General features: G+C 42.2%; 1 protein-coding gene across 2 annotated transcripts in view; it reads left to right on the top strand.

The window, feature by feature from the left end:
- Window positions 1-16526, top strand: part of BIN3 (bridging integrator 3) — a 125471-nt gene that overhangs the window by 102046 nt on the left and 6899 nt on the right. For both annotated transcript variants that reach the window (XM_033171441.1, XM_033171440.1), the window contains exons 7-8: window positions 4095-4236; window positions 6747-6881. In XM_033171441.1, coding sequence (XP_033027332.1) covers window positions 4095-4236; window positions 6747-6881 — 277 coding nt within the window. The remainder of the gene's footprint in view (window positions 1-4094; window positions 4237-6746; window positions 6882-16526) is intronic.

Below are 16526 nucleotides of genomic sequence, written 5' to 3'. Positions count from 1 at the left end.
GAATTAAGTCATATCATGAAGTAAAATTTTTGTTTGAAGACAGAGATTTGACTCTATAATTGAAATAAATGTTGGGGCCCTTGGGGGCAGCTGGAAGACTTTCAACTACTTTTAACTAGTTTTGTGTGAAACTAGCAATTTTAAAGTTATTGGACACCTCTAAAAAGACACTGCTGAAGTTAACGAAGGAATGTAATTGTGTTCTTTGCTAGCATCTTTTCCTTAACAAATAATTGATGCATCTTGCAAAACTTGAATTTAAACTGGATATTGTGTATGTGTGAGAGTATCTGTCATTATCTTTTCTGAGCCTTCAGGATGGGGAGAGCTAAAAATTAATTTAGATGTAGGATTAGTTCTCACATGACTCCCATGGCTGTAAGAAACCTCAGGCTAAGTAATCTATGGAACAGGGCACTCTCTATGAGGACATGGATCAGACAGCTCCATATAATGTATAAAGTTATGTTTATATAATTATAGAATGCATAAAGTAGCTCAGGTTTGCCTTTGTGCAAGTTGGATCTCTCTCTGTCTATCTCATAAGGTAGATGCGAACAAAGTTAATAAGACTTTTAAACGTCTGTTGTGTGTGGGAAAGGACTGTAAAAGTAATAATATTAGTCACTTTTCTCGTGTAAGGTGTTCAGAACATACTCATAATAATGATGGTATAATGGGGAGGATATAATGTTGGGAGGAGAAAAAGACAAAAGACATGTGAGCTAGCCCTGTTGAATTTAATTCAAAGTGAAAAATTGAATGCTCACTTTTAAATGATTAATTGGATATTTACTGGCAGTGGTCAGGCTAGCGATAGCCAGATTTTGGAAGGGATTAAAACAAAATCGAAAATTCTTTCTAGTAGCACCTTAGAGACCAACTGAGTTTGTTCCTGGTATGAGCTTTCGTGTGCATGCACACTTCTTCAGATACACTGAAACAGAAGTCACGGGAAATGCAAGGGGTGAGATGGCTAGAGATGGCTTTGTTATGTATAATGAGATAAGAATCCAATGTCTTTGTTCAAACCAGGTTTCTCCATGGTTTTAAGTTTGGTGATTAGTTGCAATTCAGCCACTTCTCTTTCCAGTCTATTTCTGAAATTTCTTTGTATTAAGACAGCTACTTTGAGATCTTTTATAGAATGTCCTGGGAGATTGAAGTGTTCTCCTACTGGTTTCTCTGTCTTGTGATTCCTGATATCAGATTTATGTCCATTTATCCTTTGGCGTAGGGTTTGGCCTGTTTGTCCAATATAGAGAGCTGAAGGGCACTGTTGGCATTTGATTGCATACACAATGTTGGAAGATGAGCAATTAAATAGTCCTGAGATGGTGTGTTTGATGTTGTTGGGACCAGTAATGGTGTTGTCCGGGTTTATGTGGCAGCAAAGTTGGCATCTGGGTTTATTGCAGGCTCTGGTACCAGTGTCCATGTTGAGTCCTGTTTTTGTATTATTGTGGGTGAGGAGCTGTTTGAGATTGGGTGGCTGTTTGTATGCGATGAAGGGTCTTCCTCCCAGAGCTTGAGAAAGAGAATTGTCATTGTCTAGGAGAGGTTGTAGATCTCTGATGATGCGTTGTACTGTTTTAACTTGGGAGCTGTATGTGATGACTAGTGGTGTTCTGTTATTTTCTTTTTTGGGTCTGTCTTGCAGCAAGTTCTCTCTGGGTATCAGTCTGGCTCTGTCGATCTGTTGTTTAACTTCATCAGGTGGATATTTTAGTTCTAAAAAGGTTTGCTGTAGATCTCTTAGGTGAGAGTCTCTGTCTGTAGAGTTGGAACAGATGCGGCTGTAACGTAGGGCCTGGCTATATACAATGGATTGTTTGGTATGTTTGGCTATATACAATGGATTGTTTGGTAAGGGATTGCAAAGGACAACTCTTAGACATGGTACCATAAGGTGTGGCAAATTACTTTAAATGAAAAACTTACAAAGAAGCTAAAAATGACAAGGAGAGGTTGCCAAAATAATGTTGGGAGGAAGACAGATCAAATTTATGGAAGAGGGCTTAGGTGTTTATCTCCCTCACCAAGTTTCCCATCTCAAATACACTTCCTGTTAACTGAATATACCTTGGGACAGACAGGTGGTCTTGGAAGTGCTGTTGAAGCCCCCTCGGTTAGGTGACTTCAGTTTCCTTCTCCTTTCAAACAGGTACAGTTCAGGGCCACCATGACTTGCATGTGGCAGTCCTAGAGTCCTTCTGGCCCAAGATAGTTAGTAGGTCACACACTCTCATTTTGAGTTCTCGGGGGCTGGAGGGAGATGGGCTGTGGTTTCTATCTCCACGTGCTAGTGGAGTGGTTAATTGGAGCTTCTTGGTATTCTCTCTTGCTAGTTGGAGCTCAGGCATCTCCCTGTGGAAGGATATGAGCCTAAGGCAGGAGTAGCCAACATTGTGCCCCCCAGATGCTCTTGAACTGCCATGGCCCCTGGTCAACATCTGGATGGCTCTGTGTTTGCTGCCCCTGATTTAATGGCAATGAAGCAGGTGGGCTGGCAATTCAAGCCCAGGTAGAAGGAAACTCCTGATGAATCTTATCAAATATGGCTTGCTGCCTTAGAGCCTGTTCCTTGGCAGTGATGGTGGCATACTTGCATGTCCTCCCACATGGCATCCTGCTGCATGGGATATTGTAATACATGATTTTGCATTTCATGCTTTGTGCTTACCATGGGTTTCACCCAATGTTTCTTGGACTCAGATTGAGGAGGCCCAATGAAAATCCAAAGGATTTTAAGTGACCTAGGGCCAGTCACCATCTTTTAGCCTAACCTAGATCTCTGTAGCTCTAGAGGACGGCAATAGTAGTAGCGGGTAGAAATTGCAGTGAAGCAGAGTTCAACACTCTCATGGTAAGAGCTGTTAGGGCCTATTCATACTTCTTCCACTTGTCACAATGCAGATTAGTACTGCCATGAGTTTTGTCTGGGATACCAGGTCATCATGCCACACTTTACTCCGCACTGTTTCAAGGAGGCATCACTGAAAATGCCCATCGCTCTTCTTCTGTTCTGCTTTTCTGCCTTCTTACCCACCTCTTTCTCCACCCTTTCTGCCCCCTTGCGCTACAGCATAGCTGCTCTTCTTTTCTGTTGCTCTTTTTCAGGGCTTCTTGCGGTCCATTGTGTTCCTGCACACATGCACACAATATCATATTGTCACTTCTCTGGAACCTCCAAGGGGGAGTCCAACAAGCACAAGTTAAAAATAGACTATAATTTAATTGCCATTAAAAGAAGACCACCTACACAGCCCTTAATGTAGAATATTTGAGGTGGTGTGGCAGGAAAGGAAGGAGAAAATTTGGACAGTGTATGTTTCCCAGTCATTTCCAACTTTTACGCTGTGCTTGCATGCATTGGCACAGGAAAGGGAAACTGCTTTCACTCACATATATGTAGTTGATTGCAATGCCTGTATGAACGCTAAAGCGGGGCACAATTTTAAAAAAATTATGTGGAGCAGAAAACCGAAAATGGACAGCAATGGACTGGCAAATTGACTGAAGGTGTGGGTGGAGACAGAAGGGGTGGAGGTGACAGAAGTGAAAGCAGAATGGCCACACAATGCGCCACAAGGGAAAATGTCCTTTTTTTGTTCAGGAGCCCCAAAAACGATATGATCTGGTCGGAAGGGGAACAAATTTCTATATTTCTATTTGGCACTAAAAAGCCGTTTTTCACATTTCTGCATCAGGATATAAATGAAGAGCTTTCAGCCCAGTCCTACGGATCCGATGGAGGTTCTTAAGAAAGTGAGGGACAAATGGAAGTGTGGACGGGGCAGGTGTGTGGGAGGGGGCGTCCTTGGGAGCGGGGTGGGCTCTCCTCTGCTGGAGCTGAAGGTGAATTCTGCTTTGAACAGGGATTTGAAAAGATGGCCTTCAAGGTCCCTTTGTCACTCTCTGAGTCTAAGGTTGTTGTGTGGATAAAATGCACGGGGAGGGGGCAGTGGCAATGTTCCTTGCCTTGAGCAGTTCTGAAAAAGGCCAAAATGAAAATGGAAGCAAGTTGCTAAGCTAAGCTCTCAATGGACAATCAGGATAAGTGTCATGATTTTACCCCACTTTATTTGTTACAGATTCAGCGGTGTTTTCCCCAGCCTGAATATGGCAGTCAAGAGGCGGGAACAAACTCTGCAAGATTACAAGAGGCTGCAATCTAAGGTGGAGAAGTATGAAGAGAAGGAGAAGACGGGACCCATCCTGACCAAGTTGCACCAGGTACTGAGCCAAGAGGGAAGGGGGCTCATAGGCTCATGGTCAGAGAGGATTGGGAGGTTTTGTAGGTGCAGGGTAACATTTTACTGGTTGTCCTGGGACTCTTTTCACACAGTTGCATGTGCTTATCCATAGGGAATACAAAGGGAGAGTTAGTGCCATTCCATTAGGATTGGTCAAAGGATATCTCTGAGGTGTTCATTCTTTTGGTGTCTTTAATATTTAGTTTTGAGCTGCAATTTGGATAGATTCAACCAACAATCTAGAGCAGGCATGTCCAACAGGTAGATCGTGATCTAGTGGTAGATCACTGGATGTCTGCGGTAGATCACTGGTAGATCATTGGCTCCCCCCAAAGAAGCTGAACTGCGGCTAAAAAGCTCAACATTTCACCTCCTCCCTGAAAAAACTCAACAACTTTGACCCAAACCCCAAAAAAGGGGGTAGATCACTGCCAGTTTTTAACTCTGTGAGTAGATCGCAGTCTCTTGGGAGTTGGCCACCCCTGATCTAGAGTGTTCTGGTGTGTTTTAGTGAGAATAGCTTACCTACAGAGAAATCTAGTTTTCACACAGGAGATACATTTGGATGCAATAGCGGCCACAAACCATCATCAGGGCCACTAGCCGTTGCCTAAGCTATCACAGAGCAGCTGACTTAGCACTAGCATGCTACCCAGCGCTCATGGTTTGAGAATCCAGTAACAAACTTTGGTTTCCACTTGTGGTTTATTTAGAGAGAAGCAAGCCACACAAACTGGTTCACATGTAACCCTAACCCAACTTCTCCGTCGTTTGTTTCCCTGCTCTGGAAAGCAATGAGCAAAACGAGGAGTGCTTGAGTTACAGGTACCTACCTGCACACAGCTTGTGCAGGGGCTAATTTCTCTAACCATGCTTCATGGCCAGTGTCGAATATGAATGAGGCCAATATCTTCATTTAAAAGAAAATCAATCATTTGTAGAATCTTTAGAACTGCATATCTCCATTGGGTGCTCAGCTCCCATTTGTATCTTGGTTGCTGTTGTTGCAGCCACAAGTAACTTTTCCATTTCACATTTCTGTCACTCTTTCTGCAAGAGTGACTCCTTTGCCTCTAAATATTTAAATATCTGTACACAGATATTTAAATATATAAATATCTCTAAATATCTGAACACAGTTCAGAGTTGTAGGCACACATCACAGAATGGCTTCCAAATACCCCTCAGCACTTTTTTGTATGAAATAATCCAGCAAGATTTGTTGAGATCTTGAGATGTCTTATGAGATGACTCCTGTGTCAAACGGGAACATTGAAAAGGGCCATTAATCTGTTTTGAAAGTGGGGCTAAGACTAAAGTAAAAAAGTCTTCCGGTTAAGCTGGTGTTAAGAGAATTGTATTTGGGATGACAGTTTTAGTTTTCTAACTCACTAAGCGCTACTTTGTATTTGGTGTGGCAGTTGTGTTTGCTGCGGCTGTATTGGCATCCTGGAGAAGTTAGGATGTACACCCCTAAACTCTCCCTAAGGAGCCAGAGCCAGTCCCTAGGTGCTTAAATGTAAGTGCTCACATTTCACACTTTGAAGTTTCTTGCAGTAAACCGGGTGAATGGATTGCCATATGAATGATGAAGCAGCTCTGAATCTAATGTTGCTAACCCACTTTCCTGTGTGTGCCGGAGCCTCTTAAGAGATTGGCTTTCATTGAAGAATGCAAATTCTTAATAACTCTATAAATTGGGCATTGTGTTAAAGAATTACCATATCAACATTAAGAAAGGAGAATTCAAGCTTTATAGTAAAGAAGCTTAGAATGCTGTGTATGCATGCATAAAACTAAGGATGTGCGAAAGTGAGCTCCTTTGTCTTGATGACTAAGCAGGGAGAGTCCCCCCCCCCCCAGGAATTTCAAGTAGGGCTGTACCAAGAGGGAAGTGGGGTGGGACACGTTTCACAAACATTTTCATCTGTATCAGAAGGCACATATGCACACACACATACGCTCCCCCCCTCCCCGTGTCTTTAGGCAATAGGCAGTACAATAAGTTTCTTTGGCCATCATAGTCCTGATTGGCTTGGATCACCCTTGAGCCCATATAAACAGATCTGATGGGCTATGTAACATTGTAATGTGTTTATGTTCAATATGTGATCCCTGACTGGCTAAGACAAACAAGCCCTAGTCAACAAAGGATATGAGCATTAAGTCAGGTGAACATTAACAAAAAGGCAAACCATTCTCAACAGTAAGGGATTTTTTTGGCTTATATTTTGGAACACCTTAAAGCACTACTTTCATCCTAAAAATGGCAAGAAGCAAATATTTGGTGCAACCATGTTTGCTACTATGCATCTTCCCTCTCTAAGGGCTGAGGGCCATTTCATATGCTCAGGATTAAAAGGACCTTGCTTGGCCAAAGTACATTTGGTACTGAACTTGGGAGGATAGTCTCACCGACTGTTGAGGAGGAGGTGAAGGATAACGCTTTGTGGTCCTCTTCTTCTTCCACTACCTTTTCTGTTCCCCCAGGCACGGGAAGAACTGAGGCCAGTGAAAGACGAATTTGAGGCTAAGAACAAGCAGCTTCTGGAAGAGATGCCGAAATTCTACAGCAGCCGCATCAGTTACTTCAAGCCAAGTTTTGAATCTCTGATCCGGGCTCAGGTATGACTCAGGCAGTCTGTTGCATAAGTATCTGCTTTATTTTTCTTAATGCAACCTAAACCAACAAGGCTGTTCAGTAGTACTTCAGTAAGTAAGAAGTGAATGCCATATATAGATGCCATCAATCTGTGTTGGAATATCCAGTAGACACATACCAAGGCCTTGTGGGGATAGAAGGGATGAGAGGAGGAGGAGGAACACTGCAGCATCAACATGCAAGAGGTATTTAAGTTTGGCTTTGAGGCAGCTGAAGGGTCATTCCACGCCAAATCACCTGATGCCATGTGCTCTCACAACTCAGATTTTGTTCATTTTTTAAAAATGTGTAGATACCTATAACTTCAAATTAATTATTTTAAGATTTTTGGTCCAAATTGGGCACATGAGAATTTTTTGAAAATTTCCGATTTTTCAGGCAATTTAGGCTAATGCAATTTCTACATCCGTTTAGAAAAAACCTCCTGTTTCGCTTATTTTTTTGACCAATTGGGCTTATTTTAGTATCAAAATTAATCTAATTGTGGATTCTTTCAAAATAAAGTATAAAAATGGAATTAAGTGTCCAAGAAAAGGGTCACCGACCATTCAAAGTGAATTTTTGTCATCCCCCCCCCCGGTAGGTTCCATAAGCCATAGCACGCAAACCACAACTAACATGTGTATCATACTTTTGTTGTGGAATGAATGGGCTTGTTACGTTTTAAAAAATGGGCTTGTTACCATGTACTTGTTACATTTTAAAAAATAAGGAGGGTGTTATAAAATAAATAGATTTTGAAGTAATTTTTTTTACAAAAAAAATACTTTTTTGGGACAGGTTTAAGGTCTGAGCCTGAAATAACTCACATATTCATGAGAATAGTTAAAATTGTACCCTCTTGTGTTACAATGTCATCTGATATATTTTAAAAATTACCGGTAAGTTTTATTGATTATTTAATAAAAACAAACTACGTCTCAGAGCCCTTGTTCATTTTATTGTGTAAAACACTTCTGCAATGATAAGGTCAAAGCTACTTTGTTTCCCCACACATTAAAAAACTTTTTTGAAGAAAATCTGAGTCGTGAGAGCACGGTCAAGTATTAAAATCAGGTGATTTGGCATGGAATGACCCAGAATGAAACAACTACAAACATAAGTAATATTCCACATCCTCCCCACCACCTTTCTCCTCCCCTTCCCTGTCCCTTACAGCACCCGTTCCTTTTCCTCTGCTTTTCCCCGCCCCATGGAGGAAGGGGGAGACCCTTTATGGACATTGATATTTATTTTGTTTAAAAAATGTGTGTATTCTCTTCCAATTTGCATTCAAGGTAGCTTAACAAAATACCATAAAAATAATCAAAACTTCATAAGAATACAAAGCAATGGCAGAGAAAAAGAATGCACAGTTATGCAAAAACAATTTAAATTAAAAGCAGCATATTAAATAATTTAGCAACAAGAAAGGCAATTCGGCAAGCTACATGGTGAAACACAAAATCACATGAGATCAACCCATTCAAAGGCTAAATAGAAAGTAACAGCAATGATGCCAGACTGGCTATCCACAGGCAAGGACCTCCAATGACAACCTTACAAGAGCAAGCTAGAATGTAGACTCAGCCCATGATTTGATCACTCCAGGCCACAGGTCTATTAGGGAGAGACATATATTGGGGCCATTCTGTTTACTGTGGTTTCAATAGAGTTGAATAAAATAACCTTTCATTTTATTCTGAGATTGCTACACAATTATACACTGAAGAAATTGTCCTTCCTTGCTTGGGTACATTGCTTGGACATCTCAAACCTTCTTGAAAACCCAAAACAGCACTGTTGGCCACCGGCGAAGGAAGAGGAGTGTGGGGGAAGCGCACTGCCCCCGGCAGTACAATCCCGGTGGGGTGCCCCCAGGACATACGCCACGCCCACGCCTGCTTCCCCCCCCCCCCCGTGCTGGAGCATGAAGCTCCGCCACTGCTGTTGGCACTTCTAGATTAGTGACCTGGTTAGTAGGACACGGGGGGGGGCGGAGTTTTTAGTTGTCATATATGGGATAGATGTGTGCTGTAGGTGTAGTGCTTGTTTTCTCAAATACTGTCTAGCCTACATTGTGAGCAACTGATGATGAATGGTACATTGATGCCTCAGGGCAACCCTCAACAACAGTTATTGTAGAGGTCTTTTGTGAATGGAGAAAAGCGGTCAGCTTTTGAGAGTTGTCATTGAGTCTGGCCTCCTGCTTAGGTACGGGTGCAGGTAGCTTGCAAACATTTGCAGATGGAGTTGGGGTCACAATGACCCCCAAAGCAGAATTAGTAAGCCATGATGAGTGGGGGGAACAACTTTGGTAGATCACAAGAAAGGTTTTAACTGGGGGTGGGGAGGGGCATGTTTTAAAATTCAGGCTTGTCAAGGGGTTTTGTAAACCTGAGACGTACTGTTGACCCCCATTACAGTTTGTAGCCCTGTTAAGGAAACCAAGTCATTTGTCTATTGTGGGAAGAGCCAATACACTGTGTTTTTTACCCTCTATGCTCCTTTCTCACAAGTATGAAAAGAACAGGTTCTGAACTAAGCCTCTGTGGTCATGAGAAAAACTAAATAATTTAAGCAGCACTTTTACCAGGTCACTTTGACCCCTAGCACTTGGTCTGTGTGTGTTTTTCAGTTTTCTCTGAAATTGAACTCCAGAGTTGTAAGAATACAGTGGTCTAAACCACTGAACCTCTTGGACTTGCTGATCAGAAGGTTGGTGGTTCGAATCCCCGTGATGGGGTGAGCTCCTGTTGTTCAGTCCCAGCTCCTGCCAACCTAGCAGTTCAAAAGCACACCCAAAAGTGCAAGTAGATAAATAGGTACCACTCTGGCGTGAAGGTAAACGCCGTTTCCATGCACTGCTCTGGTTTTGCTAGCCACATGACCCGGAAAAACTGTCTGTGGACAAACGTCGGCTCCCTCAGCCTGTAAAGTGAGATGAGTGGTACAACCCCCGAGTCATCTGCGACTGGACTTAACTGTCAGGGGTCAGGGGTCCTTTACCTTTAGCTATAAGAATAAAAACATGGATAAAAACTATAAGAATAAAAACTAAACTTAGGAAGAAGCATCACATGGTAATAAGCACTTCTTCATAGTCAAGGTATATCTAGAGCAGAGCTTTCAAAACTTTTCATGTTGGTGACACACTTTTTAGACATGCATCATATTATGACACAGTAATTCAGTTTTACTAGCAAACTGAAGTTTAAACTAACCCCTTTGCAGCCCTGCGAGGAGCGCAGGGAGCATTCGTGCGACTCACCTACACACTGCAGCTGATAGTGATTGGGAATTTGAATGCTAATGTTTTCCTCTTGATTGCCAATGCAATCCTATGCGTGTCTACATAGAAGTAAACCCCACTGTGTTCAAAGAGACTTCCTCTCATGTAAGTGCATGTAGGGTTGCAGCCTAAAAGGGATTATGAGTTTGTCACCAGATTCTGTGTGTTGTGCCTGTGCAGATTTCTGGACCGTTCAGCACAAACTGAAAGGAGAAGCAGCTTCTCTAAAGAAAAAACAAAATAAAAAATAAATAAATTCCTTCCAGTAGCGCCTTAGAGACCAACTAAGTTTGTTCTTGGTAGCTGAGACAGGTTTTAGATTTAGACCTCTGAGGAGTCCTAACTCGGGGCTGTAATCAAGAGACCACATTGCCTTGTTGGGGTCTGCTTAAATAAAGGATTGTGTGCATGACCTCTATTGCCTAGCCTGCAGCCGGAACCCACCCATCAGATCATCCCTCGGCCTTTAAGGTCAGAGCAGGAATGAACTCAGGCTGAAAGCATGCAAGTTGTAAATGGACTCAGCGCCACCCCCAGACCACTCATTCATCCAGCCGGTCTTCTTTTCAGGATCTCTCCCTTTCCACCCATGCCTCATTAAGTTTATTTGATTTTCTACGGTGTTGTATTACTCAGTGCAATATCTATTTCTGTTCTCTTCTCTTCATGTACCTTTTTAAGAGTCAAGATATCTTCCTGTACTGCAGCCCTTGTGGAAGAGGCTTGTGTGTGGCTGACAGATGTTTTCATTTTCTGAGTGAAACCAGAAGCGGTGGATGCTTTTAATGCCATCTGTTATCACTGGTTTAGGCCAGGGGGTTTCCCTGCCTGTTCGATTGGCGCCTTTGTCAATGTTTCCGCTCTTGGAGGCTAATGGCCCTGAAAACCTCAACAACTTTTGGTGGGTGCTCCTCCTTAAAAATGGTCAACAAGTTCTGGCACCTATTTTCTAGAAAAAAAGCCCTGAAGAAAACTATTTTTCTTATTGTGAGCAGAAATATATGTGTGTGAGATAAAAGATGAACAGACTGAGAATACGACCCTGTTCTTTCAGGGAGCTGTTCAAGTGTACAGATTTTTAAAAGAGAGTCCTTCCTAGTGTTCTGATAATAAGACTCAAAGCACATTATGACACCATCAGACTAAGAAACAGCAATTCAACAGGTGAAGGTTTTTCCCTGGCTACTTACCTACATACCAGGAACAGCTTCACCTCTTTAGGTTTTTTGAACCTAATTCAGCTTGCTGCTGAATTCAGGTAGGTAGCCATGTTGGTCTGACACTGTCAATATATATATGCTACTGGACATTTAATATATATTAAATCTTAAGAAGTGTGCATGCACACGAAAGCTTATACCAAGAACAAACTTAGTTGGTCTCTAAGCTGCTACTGGACAATTTTTTTATAACTTGTTGCTAAAAACATTGAATCAGAACCAGTTTAAAAAGGGAAATGAATAAGGGCAGTTCTTTATGTAAGGGTTTGTCATATTTTAACTACAGCTGTAGAGGGTTCCTTGGCCCTTTTCTGAGTTCAGTGTAGTGTAGCATTGAAGAGCATTAACAGGAACCAGGAGTTGACTGGGTGTCTTGACGCAAGCAGCTTTTCTTCCCTTCGCCCTGTTCTTCCCCTCCCTCTACTGGCCGACCTTAGAGAGCTGATGAAGGGGTGGTTGAGATAACGTAAGAATGCATTCTGAGCACTTAGAAAAGGTACTAGACAAAGTATAGTTTAATTTTTGGCTAGGAGGAGGATTATCAGGGGAGAGACTGTAGCTCTGGGGTAGAGCATCTGCTTTCCATGCAGAAGGTGGGTAGGGCAGGAAATGTCCCCTGCCTGGAACTCTGTAAGCCACTGCCAAGCTGTGTAGACAATGGACCGGTGCTGTAACCCGGTGTAAGGCCACTTCCTGTGTTCCCATGCACATCTGAACCCCTTTATGTATTGGATACAACAGCCAAGCAAACAGAAGTGGGAGCTGATGAGTAACAGGCTCATTATTGTCCAGGGATACCTACCCAAGGGGGTCCCTCCCATGCCACCCCCCAATTTCTCTGCTTTATTTATTAGCAACAAAGACGTGTGAGCAACACAAGAGTGTTGCGGTCGGAGGCTCCTCTCTTCAGTGGTGTGGTCTTGATTTTGTTTTCCATATATGGTTTTGTAATTATTTATCATTATTGCACAACAGGTTTACTGGCTCATCTGTTCCCAGGAATTGTTCCAGGTCCCAAGAATTGTGGAAAGTAACTTAGGAGTTTGAGGCTGCGCTACTTGACTGCCTTTTCATGCAGCACTCCCAGCTGGCAAGAGAAAACGGTGTAAACTCCCTTCTCACAGCAGCTGCAGTTGCACATGTATGGATTTAATCGTGTAGTAAGCAAAGTGATGAGTCTTCCTGTGTTACTCTTCTCTCAATTCCTTCCCACTTCATGTTGCGTAAATGCCTGATGTGGTGAAGATTGTATTTTTAGCAGAAATCCCACCTCAGAGGTAACAGAGCCCTGAAAGAAAACTACATGGAGTGTTTGACATGCCAAGGAACATTTTGCGCTATGGCGGTGAGCCTGAGAGAACCTCCAGCCACAAAGATGAGATAAGAAGTTTTTTATTCCATTTTCAGGAGCCAGTGTGGTCTAGAGAATGTCAGATTAGGACCAGAGAGATCTAGGTTCAGATCCCCTCAGCCTCAAACAGACACTCTCTCAGCTTAACTTACAAGTTTGTTATGAAGAGAAAATGGGGTGCAAAAAACCCTCTTTGTCACCTTGAGCTCCTTAGAGGGGGATATAAATCTAATAATTATTTTAAAAATGCACACACACAACAGTCACTTGTTTTCTCCAAATCATTAAATGTTTTAAGAAAGTGTGTCGTGATTGTAGATGGCTTGTTCTCCGAAACATCCTTAAGTTTAACTGCAGTTACTCTAGGTTCAGAAGTGAGATAAGACCAGATACAAAGGCACCAGGCCAGAGGAGGAGGAGGGGAAAGTGATGTGTGAACCTGAGGCTCATGCATGCAGCGTTAGAACATAGCTTAGCATAGAATCATAGAGTTGGAAGAGACCCCAAGGGCCATCCAGTCCAACCCCCTGCCAAGCAGGAAACACCACCAAAGCATTCCTGACAGGTGGCTGTCAAGGGAGTCAAGCAGAAGGGCTTGACTCCCTTGTAAGCAAACTTAGTCACATATTGTGTGAAAAGGCTGCCATAGAATGAAACAACAACAAATACCCTGCACTACCCCGCTCCCAACACTGCTTCACTCTTAGAGAGGGGGAAATGCAGCAAATAGATGCCAGTTCATGTGTCACAGCTTTGCAAAGGATTGAGGGGAAACCCACTTGCTCTTGGGTCACCCACCCTGCCTGATGCCAAGGGCTGATGCAGCATCCCCCCCTGCCCTTTCTCTGGTGAATATTGAGGGTAATGCTCTAATGCTAAATACTTCTGCCCACCCACAAACTTTTCCCCAGTCATAGGCTTTGAAGTTCCCACACAAAGATGAAAGGGGGAGAGTTTGTGCTCGCTTGTTGATGAAGGCTTGCAAAGAACACTTCCTTCTCTTCTTGTTCTTATCGATTTCTGGTTTTAAATAATTTCTCATCTGTTGTTGGAAGGGTTACGTGAGTACATGCACATGTTGCATGTACACACATATATGTACCCAGCAGGTGCATCAAGTCAGTTTTCAGCAGCTCCAGCTAGGGAGTCGGTTTCATTTGTGAGTGACTACAATTAGTGTGGGCAAAAGAAGCGTCTTTCTTATCTACACAATGCTAGCATGCTGCCTTGTCCTCATGGATACAAGAGGAGAGGAAACTTTCCACCAACATAGAACAACTTACAAGAATAAAGATGTCAAATAATCCTTGGTAACTTGAAAAGTGGGATGTTTCAGCTGTTTCAATTGTCGAAACAAAATAAAAAATAAAAAAATTCCTTCCAGTAGCACCTTAAAGACCAACTAAGTTTGTTCTTGGTATGAGCTTTCGTGTGCATGCACACTTCTTCAGATACACTGAAACAGAAGTCACCAGACCCTTATATATAGTGAGAGAGTGGGGAGGGGTATGACTCAGAAGGGTGGTGGGAATGGGTCATTGGCTGATAGGTGAGGTGATAAGGGGCAACTTATCACCAAACTTAAAACCATGGAGAGACCTGGTCTGAATGGAGACATTGGATTCTTATCTCATTATACATGACAAAGCAGTTAACAGGTTTATCTCACCTCTGCCAGTAAAGCGAGATGACAACCCCAGAGTCGTCCATGGCTGGACTTAACGGTCAGGGGTCCCTTTACCTTTACCCTTAGAAAGTAGTGAAGGAGTATTTTGGAGATATACTAGGAATATGTGACATGTACTTTTTAAAGTCTCCATCTCAGGTCAAATATTTGGTTGGCTAAACCTGCACACCATGTTTATAGTTGAGCAGGAAGCCTGATTTCAAGATGCAGAGGTCATAGGTTTTAGTGAGCATTTCAGGCCTTTGAGGTCTTCTTGAGTTTTGTGAGTGGAAGATTTCATTCAGGGATTTCTGTTGCAATACTGGAGGTTTCATTGTAAATTCCTAGGCAGAGGACTAGTCATGTATTTTATTGAAAAGCATAATGTAATGACACCTAGTCATTTTCTGTGCATGTGGTAGAATATGGGGTCATTTTCACTTGTGCACAATCATTTTATTTAAGTATATTTATATGCTTAATTTCCTCACCCATATAATTTGGGAAATATGTTTGAAAAATGCAGATAGTTTTGTGAAAAGCTCCAGAGCTTAGGGGGCACCTTTTCTCTGTCCTGCATAATTCTGTCAGTTCCTCTTGTCCTCTAGTTTATTTCTATTTTTTACTTCACCATTTTTCTTCCCACAGGCATTCTTCATTGTAAATTAAAAATTTGAGATTCTAAATTCTGTAAAAGCTCAAACAAGTTCTGAATGGAAGCAAGCAAATTCAGAAGAGATCTGCAAAATATTCAAATTTGCATAATTTATTCTGAGTAAAATCTGTGGTGTATATAATTAGCACATTTGTGGCCTTTATTGCTAAGTGCAAGCTTTGCTTTGATATCCAGACCCCCATAATTTTACATATTTTCTAAACGCTTGCTGTTTTTAAGGATTTAAATTTTGTTCAAAATATACACAATTAGAAAGAAGCATAACATTTGCATGATTTGGTATTAATCGGCACACTTTGGTTTTATTAATATAGTGTTTTATTTGCATAGAAGGGTTTTGGGGGGGCAGGGGGAGGGTTGGCCCAGAATTCATGCTGACTTCATACACAAAATTCAGGATTTTCTGAAGTTGCAGGATACCTCCCCTGACCAAAAGCAACTCTTTAACTATTGGACTCTAGTGGCAAATGAGCCTTATCCAGGAACATGGGATTCCCATAGTGGATTTGAAGAAGACTGGCTGAGGGGGGGCGGGGGGGGTTGGCGGTTTTGTTTCTTTTTAAAATCTTGGTGGAGGTTTTAAGTTTTCTGTAATTCTGTCCCTTCTCAAGTCATTAGCAGATGCATAATATATGGAGTCTGGTGCCCTCAAGTGGATTTAGTTGTTCAATGCTGCTAATCATGACAGTTCCCTCCCCCTTGAAGAAGTGACTGCACTGTTTGGGGGGTGGTTACTCCTGTGAAATTCTCTCTCTCATAGCGGCAAAACTATCCGTGGTTTGAGGCTCAAAGTCACAGGGAGCTACTATTTTCCTTTGCTTTCTACTTGCTTAGTGGTAAAAACCTGGCCACTTCCAGACTGTGTAGAGTTTTGCCACTGTGGTAAAAGGAGTCTGCTGCACATAGTATCATTGTGCTCATTAAGAGGAATGCTGTAGCAAATGGGCACAAATAAGGTTTCTGAGGAAGAACAATGGCTCATTTGTATGAAGTTTTTAATAACAAAAATCAAATACCCACCTCCAAACAAGAAGTGTAATTTCTGGAAATTATGGTTTTTGAAGGAGCAATATCCAAAAGTTATTCTTTTAAATGCTCTGCTTATCAGATTTTTTATACTGGCCTTCAGCAAATAACGGGGTGGTCTACAAAAGTTAAAATACAATAGAACAGGGGTGGCCAACTTCCAAGAGACTGGGATCTACTCACAGAGTTAAAAACTGGCAGTGATCTACCCCCTTTTGGGGGGTTCAGGTCACAATTGTTGAGCTTTTTTTTAGGAAGGAGGAAGGCCCATTTTCGGGGGTGAGGGGTTTCAGGTCAAATTTGTTGAGTTTTTTCAGGGATGAGGCAAAATGTTGAGGGTTTTTTTAGGGAAGCCACAGTTGTTCAGCTTCTTTGGGGGGAGCCAATGATCTACCAGT

The sequence above is a fragment of the Lacerta agilis genome, chromosome 15, assembly GCF_009819535.1.
Source record: "Lacerta agilis isolate rLacAgi1 chromosome 15, rLacAgi1.pri, whole genome shotgun sequence".
NCBI lineage: Eukaryota > Metazoa > Chordata > Lepidosauria > Squamata > Lacertidae > Lacerta > Lacerta agilis.
Note: the sequence above shows the minus strand (reverse complement) of the source record. Positions and strands in the feature narration are given on the sequence as shown.